Here is a 13,603-nt window from a genome sequence, read left to right on the forward strand (position 1 = left end):
CTACTGCAACCTCCTGGAGCAGGTGCTTGGGGAAGAGGGCTGAATCCAGCCTGCAAGACTCCATCTTCAGCTGCCAGATTGTCCACCAGCATGATGGACAAGACAGGGAGCAGCTGGCTCACAAAGACTGACAGTGGAGTCCTGACACCCTCTCAGGGCTGGGCACCACATCTCATGGTCCACGAGGAGATCCAAACCAGACACCTGTCCCCTGGTATGGAGAACAGTATACCCCCCAGCCTGTAGGCTCCCTGCCTTAGGAGGGGGTCTCCACCCTCTCCAAGCAGCACGGCATGTGCTGATTTCTTTCTGTAAATGCAAATGAGCCTTCTCAGCAAAGGCAGCTCTAGGTTCGCACAGGCTAAAAGGCTCCTTGAAGGACCTCCTAAATATGTAATTAGTAAGTCCAGCAGCCCTCCTTTTCCCTAGCAATGCTACTGCAGTTCAGAGTGTACAGGTATCAAGCTACATCTAAAGAAACAGGGAACCTCAGTATAACACTCAGGCAAGAATAGCCTGGCATGCCTTTTTCATTACTTGGTATGGGAAGGTTTTTGAAGGAGAAGGGCGCTGGGACAGCAGACAGGGACAGGGCTGGTGACAAACACTGAGCATTTTGCTTCCAGTCCCTGCCATTCCCCATCAGTGGTGATTGAAGCTGCTAGCACATCATCTGCATGCTCTTTGGTGGCTTACAGGGAGCAAGTGTCAGTCTGGTTTTCAGGGAATACATGAGCACAGCACCCCACCATCAAGATAAATGGCATCCTTGCAGGCAGTCTCAGCATAAGACTCCACACTTCCAGGATAATTTCGACCAAATAGTAGGGGGAGGGAAGATCTCTAGCAGCAATATCTATTAAACTGTAGGCACTCCCTTAATGAGCAGCGTTAGAGTTGTTTGAAATGGGACCAAACAAGCAGCAGGAGAATGTGTATGCCAGGCCTGAGGAGGTAACCCAGCAACCTCACAGACCTCTCTACTGATCACTTGGGGTCTGTGGTCCTCCCAGGGCCAGGCTGATGCACGCTGACAGAGGCTGGGGGACATGCGGCAGGGCAGGACGCAGCTGCGTGGAGATGCGTCAGCACCGAACTCAGTTGGTGCCACATGATGGGGAAAGGCCTGTAGGCACGGCATGACATACAGCCTCTCCCCGCAATGTGATCCCAAGTACGTGCACCAATACTGTATCAGCCACGCCCGTCCTCTCTGCCCTGCCTAAGCATCCACCTCTGTGCATCCCATTTGGGGTAGGAAACACGGACCAAAAGAAAGGAATAATCATAGAATTGTTTAAGTTGGAAAAGAGCTTTAAGATCATCAAGTCCAACCACTAACCTATCCCTGCCAAGCCCACCACTAAACCATGTCCCTAAGCACCACATCTACACATCTTTTAAACACCTCCAGGGATGGCGACTCCACCACTTCCCTGGAAAACCTGTTCCAATGCTTGACAACCCTTTCAGTGAGGAAATTTTTCCTAATATCCAATCTAACCCGCCCCTGGCACAACTTGAGGCCATTTCCTCTTGTCCTATCACTTGTCACTTGGAAGAAGAGACTGACACCCACAAGAAGCTGCAAGGTTGGCAGTTGTGCTCTGGGGTGAAACTGGACTGTCATCTGTCCTTGTTTGGGACATCTCAGGGGAAGCTTAGCAACACATGAACGCAATAGTCGAGTGCTACTTCTCAAATGAAAGGCAGCACCTCCCATATTACGGTGCTTCTCTAACTGGCAAGGAAGAGCTCTGAGTCCCAACCAGCCAGGCTTTCTCCTGCACCACTCTGTTCCTTGCTAGGGAGCTATTTTGCAAGATGAGAATTGGAGACAACAGCGCTTGGGGCAAAAGCCACAAAAGCACAGCACAGAGAAGGTAAAGTATGTGCAGAGTGCCTACTTCCAAACCAGAAAGCACTGTGCCAAATAGCTGCAGGTGCCTGTCTGAATATGCAATCAGCCAGATATCCACACCTTATTTGCCTGGGTTAAGCTTCCAAATATCACAGGTGTGTGATGCAAGACCAAGCTCTCATTCAAAGGCACCTGCATGGATTTGAATTTGCAATCACTTCCTGCTTTTTAATACTGTTTAAAGGGTCCTTTCTGCTTTGTGTAATATGGTTTAGGAGAAGACAGAAGCAGGGGGTCCTGGGAACTGTAGTGTATCTCATTTCCACCTCCCTTCTATGGCCAGGGGCACACAAGAGCCTGTTTCTGGCTGTGGTGCTCAGTTGCACAGTTCGCCAGTTTGAACAGCCATTGAATATACCATGTTGGAGAAATGGAGTTTGAGAAAGAAATTCCTGTGAAGCTGGGTGCCTCCTTTGAGCAACATGCCAAAACAAAACCTGGAGTAAGTGGGTTGGGCAGAAACTGCAAGTGGTGGGACTGGATGAAGAAATAACATGAGGGATAAGTTGGCTCAATTTACAGATGCACAACCTGCACCAGGTTTGTCAGAGGGTAAGATTACCGGCTAAAACAGGGGTGAGGGCTGGCAGAAGACAGAGTCATCAGCATATACTTGATCCCAGTTTTGGTGTGAATGGACATAGCAAAGCACTGCACTAACACGCCAACAGCTGCCAGTCTGTGACTGGGTGTCAGCACGGAGCGCAGGCAGGGGAGTTCAGGTCCATGTGCGCACCAGTTATTCCCTCTGAATTCACACTGCTGCTTCCCCCACACTGATTCTGCTTCTATCTACCCATTTTCTTACTCATATGAAAAGAAAGGTTTTATCTGTACATTGCTTTAACTGGGGTAGGAGGAGGGCAGGGAAAACAACTGCTTTCATCACCTTCAGTCTTCAAATTCATCTCTATTTCTGCAACTCCCATGCAGCACACACTTGGAAGGGTGGAAGCCCACAGACCAATGTAGCTCGTTGCCTTTGCCAGTGGAGTCTTCCAGATATTGTTTTGTGGTTGCACAGTCTCTGCAGCCCAAGCACCTGCCATAGTAGGCAAAGATCCTCTAGCTGCTGCTTTGCAGTGTGGACTTTGATCTGCACACCTACTGCCTCCCCACCACACACAGTTGCAGAGCTTGGACTCAATGGGCACAATCACCTCACAGCCATGCCATGCCCCCCTTCTTGATGGCCACAGAGGAGCACGTGAAGTGTGTCCTGCTAGTTTCTCAAACCCAGATCTTTCCCCTAGGAAGATCCCACCATTAATCTTCGCAAAAGCAACCAACCAGGTTTACGCTGTGGTGGCTGCCCTCAAACATCAGATTCCAAATTATGGCTGAAAAAGGGGGATCCGCCCAAGAGATTACTGAGGGTTTATTAGTCCCATTTAAATAACAGCTTCATTTGGACAATGCTTTCTAAATCTGCAGGTGCAGCCAGGCCCTTCAGGACCCCGACATGAGCCTTGGAGCAGAGAATCCTCTTCCTAGTGGCTCTGATCCTTCTGTGGAAGTGTACTGAAGCTCCCAACACGTTAGTGAGCATGTGTGTGTGACAGGAGGGAGGAAGGGCATCTTTCCAAGAGAGCTTCCCGCTTTCCCATGGGAGTCCTGCAGACCTTGCCTTTTCTCTGCTCCCATAGGCAATATTGCTTGGGGTGGGGAGAGGCCTGGAGTCCCCAGTCTGCCTTCATCCTGGCACACATAGCTGCATGTTAGAGGTGCTCTTTGAAACTAGTCAGGACAGCACTTGGAGGGTCCCAGGGTAACATGCTCTGGCATGGCAACAAAAAGGTCCTGCATTGTAAATATAATTGTAGTCATCTGTAGCTAATTGTAAGGTAATCACAGCTAAGATATCAAAAACATTAAAGGACAGTCTTATGTTAAAAGGACCAAAGGAAAAGATAAGGGCTCTTTCTGTGTCCCTCAGCCAGAAGCTTTCCTATCTGATGCCAGACATAGCGTTTTATTCTGGTGTGCCTCAGTTTCCCCAACTAGAAAAAAAAAGGCACCATACTGACCTACCTCTACACATGAGGCTTAAGTCACTAATACGCATGACGGGCCTCCAGAGTCTCCAGTGAAAGGAGCTATAGATGGGCAAACTACACGTTATTAATGTTCTTTCATTTGAAGGAGACTGAGATGAGAGGAAAGGAACTGGCTATAACCAGCACCATCCTGTGAAAGTAAAAACATACAACTGAATGATTTCTCCAAACATCACTGTGTTTTTCTTACTGCACCCAACCAATCTTGCCATTTCACTCAGAGTAACTCCTGTTACAATGGCAATGGTGTTGCTGAGGACTGGGACATTACATTACTTGTTCCTCAATTTCTGGCTGAGACCTTGGAAAGCCATTGCATGAACACGGCATTCAACTGCAGCCAATACTCACAAGGATATCAGTGTTTTCAAAATAGTTCCTCCAGTACGGCCTGATCTTCCTCTGTCCACCTATGTCCCATACATTCAGCTTGAAGCCTTGAGACTGTACGCTTTTGATGTTAAAGCCCTGGAAAGAACAGAAACAAAGCCACATAGAGCATAAACCTGAATGGCTGGATCACGTATGTAAGCAGACATTAACACTTTATATATCCCATGCCTGCAACATGCAGCGAGATGGGCTGGGCAGCCGCAAAGATGGATTGGCTGTGGGAGAGATGCTGGTGAAAGTGAACACAGCTGCCAAACCATCAGTTTGCCAGTGTTCTTGGGTCAAGGGCTGATGCTGTCATGGCTACAGAGACAGTTAGTGCCCTGGGAGGGCTCAGCAGGGTGGGTGCAGGAAGAGGTGGGAGAGCTGCAGATAAGGAGAAAACAAGGGCACTGTGAGAAGCAGGACTGAGCTTGTGAAAGCCGAGTAGAGAGTCCCAGCTAACATGAAGCCAGAGGTCTCAGCTCAATTCGACACGACACAGCTAATGCCGGGCTTAAAAGAGCAACAGCTGCATGTCTGAAGGGTCCATTTCATCAATTAGAACACCAATTGAAAGGGCATTCAAGTAGAAAAACAGGATGTGGCATGGACTTGCAACATGCTGCCACACCACCCAGGGGACTGGGGCTTGGAATTGGGGTGTCAGGGCTGGAAGCTTTGGGAGGCAGCTACAGGGTGAGGGGAACCATCTCCCATAGCTCTCTAGCAACCTCCTCTGGCCAACACAGGAGTGATGCTGCAGTGCTTCTGATGAGAGACATCCCTCTCCCCAACCTCGAGGCTCAAAGAAAGGGGACTAGAGGCTTCAGAAAGGGAGTGCTGGAATATGCAGGATCCTTGGAACTGGCTGGGTGAAAGATGCAAGGAGACAGGGGCTTGCCCAAGTGCTGCAGCATCCCCTGTACACGTCCCCTGTTTGGCAAGGGCAACAGGAACAAAGTCTCATCCATGCAACCGTAGCATGACCCAAAAGCCTTCTGCAGAACTCCACAGCACTCGTCCACTTCTGCACTACCTGACAGATCTGGCCTGATGCTCTCTGGCTCCTTCAGGGAGCCTCCTCTTAAGCAAAAAACAAACAAACTTAATGGTGCACCAGGCTCCAGTTGCTCCCCCTTTTACTGAAATACTCTGCTGAATCATTAGTGCTTTGTATAATAAGGGACCACAAGAACTGCCTTGGGCAGGGAAAGGCCTTCCTCACCTGTGTTGGCGTGATGTGGCTGATGTCCTCAGATGCCAGCTGTTTCAGGAGTGTGGTCTTGCCTGCATTATCCAGTCCCAAGAGGAGGATTCTCACCTCCTGGTCTGGGGCACTTTTCAGTTTACGCAGGATTGACAGTAAACCCTAAATCCGCAAGAGAGATCATAGCTGTTATTTCCACCCCCAACTGTCTCCTCCCACCATGCCATGCCCTCCTCCCTTGAAATGGGTTCTGTATGGCAGTGGATCCCAGGACACCCTGAACCCCTTCCTGCAGTCCCTATTACCATTTCCTCTTCTACTCCTCTCCCTCGCCCCTATTTTCCTGCATCTCAAAGAGTATCGACAAGGTCTCAGACAGCACAAAGGTCGCTCAGTGGGGTGCACCACTGGCTGCATTGCTTGTCACACAGCTGTTCGGCATTCCCTGTGCCAGGAAGATAGTGCCTAGGCATATCATGTGTGGGAGCTGCAAACCAAGTCCTTGTGAGCTCTTCATTATCAGAGGGAAAACCCCATTAATTTAATCTCCCTCCTAGTTAACTGCAGGTTACTATGTACCTGACATCAGTTCTTTTCATAGTAACTCCCCGATCATCTAAAACCCCGTTTATCTGTCTAAAACATGCTGGACCCATGGGGCATGTGCAGTTCTGATTCTCAGGATGTAGCACTTAACAACTATCTCAGATCACCACACATCCTCGCTAAGAAAAGCACAGTGGATTTCAGTCATTAGCCAGGCTCAGCTCTCTGAGCTGACAGTATCATTCAGGATTAGGAAACAGAATATGCAGGTCAGCTCATTTACAACCGCGCACAGTATAGCAGCACACCCAAGCTTTTGTCAGTGCCGCCTCTCGGAGACCTGCGCCTCTCTAAAATGGCTGGAAAAATATTCTGGATCCTGGCACATAACTGAGAGATGCAAATCACCCCACTTAGGTTCTCACACCCCAGCCCAGCCCCACAGGAGAGGGGCAGTTGCAGCCAAGGGCACAGGAGCAGGCTGCAAGTCCATGACTGCCTGGGTGTCCTTGGACACATTGCCACACTGCTCTGCACCCCCCTGCTTGGCAGGGACTGCTCCTCGGAGTCTGAGCGGCACACACCACACTGAGACCCAGCCTGGGGACACAGATGCTCTTGCAACTAATCTGCCTGAGCAAATCTGGGAGAGGAATACACCTACAGCCCTTTCTGGAGCCCTCAGGACTCCTGCTCAGTCTCTCCCAGACAATTCCCATGTTGAAGCCCACTAAGACCCACAGCCAGGAACAAAGTTCAAATATCAGCACAAACCTGGGCCCACAGGGCCCATCTCTCAAGCTTTTTTGTTCTCCTATTTGCAAAATGGAGACAATGCTTCTTGTCAACCTGCAAGGGTGAATCAGTTAAATGTCATGAAGTGCTTTGTTGCTATGAGGAACTACACCCTCTAAATATTCCTGCTGGGAGCCAAGGACTATTTGAGCCGTGAAGGTTGCTCCCGATCCCCTCCAGATCATGGCAATCAGAAACCTGTCCTCAAGATAAAGAGCTGCAGGACACGGTACAACCTTGACCACTGCAACACGTCCCCCATCTGTAGCAGTGCCCTTCTGCCGACTCCTGGAGAGCCCCACCTCAGCCATTTGGAAACCACCGCTTTCGACCACTCATCACACTGCTCCAAGGTGGGGAGTGCTTTGGAAAGGACACAGTGCTACAGGTTGTGATGCCAAAGCTTTCAATAATGCAGGATGAAAACACAGTGAGATTCAAATGCATGTGAGATTTGATCCACCCCTCTAAGCATTTTCAATTTGCAAGTAATTTACCAGTTTTCCATTTAAGTACCAGACAACTCAAAATACATGGACGATGTGTAAGAAACAGGGAAAAGAGAAGTAACTTAGTAAAACTGGGTTTCAAGGCTATCTGTAGCAAGTTGCAGGATTGCCACTGTTGCTGTTCTTTTAAAAAGCACAGTGGAAAGCTGAGGTTCAGAAACGCAGAGCTCGTGCAAGGAACATCAAAACTGCAGTCTTAGAGCCCAATAAGCAGGCTCAGGGTGTCACCTATTTCATAAACAGGCTGGTAAAAAACTTGGAATCCAGGTCCCACTCAAAAGCTGTTAATCAGGAACGGGCTCTGCTTGGTAGAAGGTGCCATGCCTGCAGTGTGCAGGCACAGTAAATCCCCAAACTGCTTTTAGTTGAAGCGTACAGGCCTGTAACATCACATGCTGAGCCCTGAGGGCCAGATGCTCACAGCTGGCTCTCACCCATGGGCCCGTAGCTAATGAATTTCAAGGGCTGTGTTCAGTGCAGCCAGTCGCTGCAAGCCCTCCCAACCCAACAGCTCATCTCCCCGGCCGCAGTGCCCAACCCATGTTCTGCCCTGATGACAGTCTGTACTTCCACACGTCTGAGGGAAGAGAAAAGGATCAGTGACAGAAATACCGCTAATGCTTATTTGTTTACATGCATGTCCTAAGTGCCCTTGACTTCATTAAAAAACACAAATTTTAACTGCATGACTAGCAACACATTTTCTTTTCACCTGCAGTCAAATTTACAGTTGTGTTTGTTGGCTTGTAAATCCATGGATTTCAGCTCAGTGTGGACAGACCCCACAGGAGCAGGAACTCTAAAATTCACACACTCTCCCTCCTTTCCAGGGACACACTGAATTTCCCATTCTTATGGGCCTGACCCAAAGCCAACACACACCAGCCCAAGTACTACTGCTGACTTCAGAGCGCTCTGAATCAGGCCCTATTATTTTAGTTTATTGCTCACAGTTAAAAAAAGAAGCTGTTGAAATGCTAATCCTATTCACAGCACCACTTGCTAAGAGCAGAGCAGTGTATCCCAGAGCCGATCAGGATTAGGAGCCTTTATATTTCAGAATTCAACTCCAAAATACTGAGCGCAAAGAAATGTATTACAAAGTATTGCTTATCTACCATGGAGCAATTCTCAGGGGTCAGGAAGAGGAACAGTTGTAAATGTTAATAGAGCTTCTCCCATTGTAGACAGATGCTATTTCTGGGCTAGTATGACAGCCTATGAGAAAACGATCAGCATCGTTCCATATTCTACTCAAGTGACACTGCTGCATGGCTGATCACAGGATTATCTGGGGTAGCCAATAGAAGAGAGGATATATATAGAAATAAAAGTATTCTCTAAGGTATAAAGTAAGCTGATTTAAAAGGCTGGAAGACAAGTAAGCCAACATAGAGAAGTGGACTTTATTTCAGTAGCTGCCAGCATAGGTTACATGGTCTGTATACACAACTTAAATCAAGAGCCAAACAATAGTATTAGTTACTATGATTGTTACTATTTTGTAAATATTATGTAAAACTTGCACCCATCATTTCCCTCTAGTTAGTGAAGATTTAAGATTAAAGAAAGCCATATACAGATGGGTTTCTAACATGATTTTTTTTTAATTAGTCTTATGAGCACACTGGCTAGGAAGACAGAAAGCATTTCCTGACAGCTTAGTAGACTGGAAAAAATAACTCAGCTGAGTTCCCTGCTGCATGCCACCACTATGTGGGACAAGCAGCCCTTACTGCACACACACTGATGGACAAGCACTTCTCTGCTTGCAAACACAACGTTGAAACTAACTTAGGCTGATGAGAGTCAGAAAGCAACCCCTTGTTATTGATGGGAGATGTCAGGCAGAAAGCCATGAAATGGGAAAACTTGGTGCAAAGAGGATGCTCAGAAGCAACAGGAGAGGAGCAGGCCTTTGAAGCAGGGCAGAAAAAAAAAAAAAAAAAAAGTCACAATGGTGGGACTTAACCCAGGATGCCTGCACGGCAGCCAGGCCAGTGGTACTCGCTCACTGGGCCGTCCCGGGTGAGGAGCAGGACAAGTCTCAAGCAGGACAGTGGAGACATTAGCTGGCTGAGGAGCTGCAGAGACAACTCACAGGAGTATAAGGGCAGACTCAGAGGAGTATAAGGGCAGCATGTCATTTGCACAAAACTAAGCAGACTGCGGCATCTGTAACAGAGAAGGGAACTGCAGATGCTGTTCAGATAATGAACAGCACAGCGTGGCAGCGCGTGCAGCCTTTGGAGAAGGGCAGCCATACGGAGCAACTCAAGGCTGGGCACAGTCAGCCAGCAACTGCTTCTTGGTCACCTCTGGGTTAAGCAAACTATGTTTTATATCAGATTGGCTTGTTTAAAAACATCTTTGTCCTTGGTGGAGCGGGTTTTCTTTACAAGCACCATGAAGAGACAGACTGATGGGGTCAGCAATGAGGAGACTGCATTTTCCAGACAGTGAGTGGGGACATACAAAAAGAAAAAAAGACTCCTGACAATTACTATGAAATCAGAGTGGGGCATTAAATTCAGAGATGCAAGTAAATGGGCAAGAGCACTCATAAACATATCAAGCATGAAAGCGAAGCTAACCATCTTATTAGCATCTTTCAGAAAACAGGGATGTGTGGTTTTATGAAAGTATATCATTGCTAGGTTTAAAATACCCACTGAATTATCAAAGGACTTTCAGTTATAGCTGCATGCAGTAATCCTATTCTCTTAAAAAAAAAATACAGACATATATAAAAATACAGTGACATTTATAGTCCTAGCTAAGGGTTTTGTGGGTTTATTCAGCTTTAAATCCATGCTGTATATGGGTCTTTTGAACTAGTTGATGCATGTAACTACATCCTGTACCACAGAAGCCGCTGAAAGGAAGATTCACTTTATAGGCCAAAGCAAAAATTGGTTTGGGACAAACAGAGCATTGCAATAATCTGTTTAAATATTGTATCAGATTGGCAATATAAAGCCATAATGGAAAGAACAATTTCCCCTCGTACTGAGGGCTGGATATACAGGGCATGGATAAAGCATGGCCCACAAGCCACTGCAGAGCACAGTTGATTCCTATTAGGACAGAGAAGTAAATGTATTCTGTTTAACTTTATTAGCCACAAAGCTCAGATAATGAATTTAAAATAAAACCACCCTCAGTCACCAGCAATTGCTTATCTACTAGATGTGGATATTTAGCTAGAATCAAATTCACTGAGATGCAATACAGCCACAAAGCTCAGCACCTCAGCCTGCCGCTGTGACCACATCTCCCCCATCTCTACACCCTTGCACAGATGCCCTCTTCCCTGCTGCTGCAACCACAAGTCACTTGTCTTTACCCTCAAGGCCCTTCATAGCCAAGCATGTTTGCTGTGGAGTTGACGGCTCCTGTCTTCCCATGGCTTGTGAAGCCAGCCCCAGCGCTGCCAAGCTCTATTCTCAAACCTTTGTGCCTTTCCTACAACGTGGGAGAAACTTCGCGAAATATCCATAAAACCATCCCATGATTCTCCTGTGAATTCCTTCTCTGCCACACCTGCAATCCTTGATGAGGTTTAGGTGGCGAACATGCCAAGTTCGAACCTGTCTTGGACTTTCCTTACTCATATCGCTTGGTTATCTCTCACCTCAGACAGACCACATTTCCATGGCATGGGGAACATCTCTGTGTTCTGCCTGCACAGCACCTAGTGCAGCTCTGGCCCACAATTTACTTGTAAGCAATACGGTAGCAGTTCACCATTTTTAAAGCATAAGTTAAAGATAGAGGGTGCACATGATGGTTTCAGAAAGTCACACAGGAAAAGCTGACATGGGGAAGGACAAGGGGCTTAGTTGAGCAAAATATCCTGCCTTCAGCAGTAGATATTTGAGGCTACATTTGTCGTCCAGGGTGCAATCCTGCATACACAGAGCTGGAGGAGGGGAGTCCTTCCTGACAACTGCGCTGATTAGCTGGTGCCCTGAAGAATGATGTTTGATTACCTTTATCTTCGGCTGCAGAACTGCAAATGTCACTAATGGTCATAAAATCACCCAGTCTTTTTCAAAATACAACTGAAGTAAATTAATCTATTGAGCACAGTTTATTCAATACTTCTTACTCTGGCAAAACTCCCAAAAAAATCATTTGCTTGCTGCATGTCTCCACCATATGGTGTCATTCAATGCAGACTTTCTTTTCTGCACTGAAATCCAAAATTTAATGGAGTCGAGTCACCTACAGAGTTTTTCCAGCTCAAACCTACTAACATAGTTTTCTGTCAAAGAGGTCGCACAGCATTTTCTGGTTTGGTATATTAACCAATACCAGCATGAATCGTCCTTTCATAATTAAAATCAAACTCCTCTGGTTTTAGCAAGTTTGAAGGAAGTGCTTTGCCCTGCGCAGAGTAGAGTTGATGCCTAGTACCGGACTATGTTAGCAGTCTTTGTCTGGTTTCAGAACTTGAAAGTCTTGGCCAGTTCCTGCTATACTGTCCTATCTGCAGGTAATTTCTCATATCAATGTCTCAGCAATCAGTAAAATAAACCAAAAACATGACATGGAACTGTACTGGGAAACTAAAGCAGCAAGGCACTATTAAAGCTCTTGAAAGCATTTTTTTTTTTAATGGGGCCATTTTAAATAAAGCCTCACTGCCAAACAACGAGGGACAAAAGGAAGAAATTCTGGGTACTAGGTACACCTACAGAAGGCAACAGAGAGATGCTGGTTTTGCTAGAAACATGAGCTCAAGACCAGAAGAAAGGTGCCCGACTACGCGTTTAGGTATGCTGGTATTTCATCCTCTCCAACAGATCTGCCTAGTGTCAGCTAGACACTCCATGACTCAGTTTCCTCAACTGTAAAATGGGGCCACGTTTTGACAACCCTGGTTTTGACACGATGATGTCATCTACAATCAATGGTTTTAGAAAAACACCGGCCATTCTCTGGCCCTGCTATCTATCAATAACATACCATCTCACTCGTTAAAGATTGTTATTACAGTGATGAGGAAGCCACAAGCTCTGCTTCACACAGCATTTCCTAAGCTTTGGAAAGCAGTGTATCCTTTCATGTAGCAGCCTCCCTTCGCCCTTGCTGTGCGCCCACCACAGATGCTGCTTAACGGCGCCAAAGACTTCAATGCTACACATCCCTCATGCTACACAGTTTTATGGCTCATCTTTCCCTCTGTGCTCCACCTATGACCTTCTACCACCCCTGCCCCACAGCTGTGAGAAATGCTGGTATGCTCTGCAGAAGGAGACACTTCCCCTCTGTACTTACTCACTTGGATGAACACTGAAATAATTTAAACCTCACCATTAACCCTCTTATCACTGGAGTTGGAGCAAGCAGTTGTTGAAGGGGGTTTAAGCACTTCCCAATGCAGCCATGACATGCCAGAAACATGCTCATGGGCAGCTACCACGGCTCAGATGACAAGCAGTAAATTGTTACATCAAGTTGTCTGGATCATTTCTGACTGCTGACCCACACCCCCAGGCTGCCATAGCTGCTTTGGATATATTTGCTGGTGTTTCAGAGAGTTTCCACTACTAAGGGTTATTCTGTTTTAGTGAAAGTTGAGAATCTAGAGAGATGGTACAGAGCTCTGCAGTCCTCTACCCAGCCCAGGCAGTCCACCAGGCACCCCAAAGTGCCACCCACCCTGCCCAAGAGGCTGCAATTCAAAAAGTAACTCCCAGAAATGGAAAATAGACAAAGAGGCAGTAAAATGTTGTATCAAATAACATGAACACTGGGAAACACCCAGTCTACCCTCTCCACACACAAAGCACTCGGGTAACAGCAGCCAGATCCCAGACTACACCAGCTTATCGTGAGACATCACAATGCAGAAGAACAGATTTGGCCAGCAGCAGCTGCAGGCCAAATGTGTCCCACAAAGCACTGTACTGCTGGAGGCAGCTGCCCTCATCTTTACAGCAGATGTCCATCCTGTGATGGCTTCAGTGTCTGGTGTGACATGTTCCATCATCGACTGATCTAAAATAGAGCAGATCCCACAGACCTTATCTCAATCTCTTTCTCTGTGGCCCAGCAGGTGGGGACACAGCCAGAATTAACCCAGTGAAGATAAGGAGCTGCCTTTGCTGCTCTTCTTACGCCTCCTCCCGTGCTGTCCACTTGCATGAATCCAGCTTGTGTCCAGAGGGCTCCTGGACTAAACATG

The 13,603-nt window shown here is 47.2% G+C and overlaps 1 protein-coding gene across 1 annotated transcript in view; it reads right to left on the bottom strand.

Annotated features, from left to right (window-relative positions):
• The window catches only part of ARL3 (ARF like GTPase 3), a 30,915-nt gene that overhangs the window by 15,464 nt on the left and 1,848 nt on the right, over positions 1-13,603 (bottom strand). Inside the window, exons 2-3 of the mRNA XM_069796876.1 lie at positions 5,579-5,722; positions 4,330-4,446 (exon numbers count right to left, since the gene is read on the bottom strand). Of these exons, the coding sequence (XP_069652977.1) occupies positions 4,330-4,446; positions 5,579-5,722 (261 nt within the window). The remainder of the gene's footprint in view (positions 1-4,329; positions 4,447-5,578; positions 5,723-13,603) is intronic.

Source organism: Haliaeetus albicilla, chromosome 11 (genome assembly GCF_947461875.1).
Source record: "Haliaeetus albicilla chromosome 11, bHalAlb1.1, whole genome shotgun sequence".
Taxonomy (NCBI): domain Eukaryota; kingdom Metazoa; phylum Chordata; class Aves; order Accipitriformes; family Accipitridae; genus Haliaeetus; species Haliaeetus albicilla.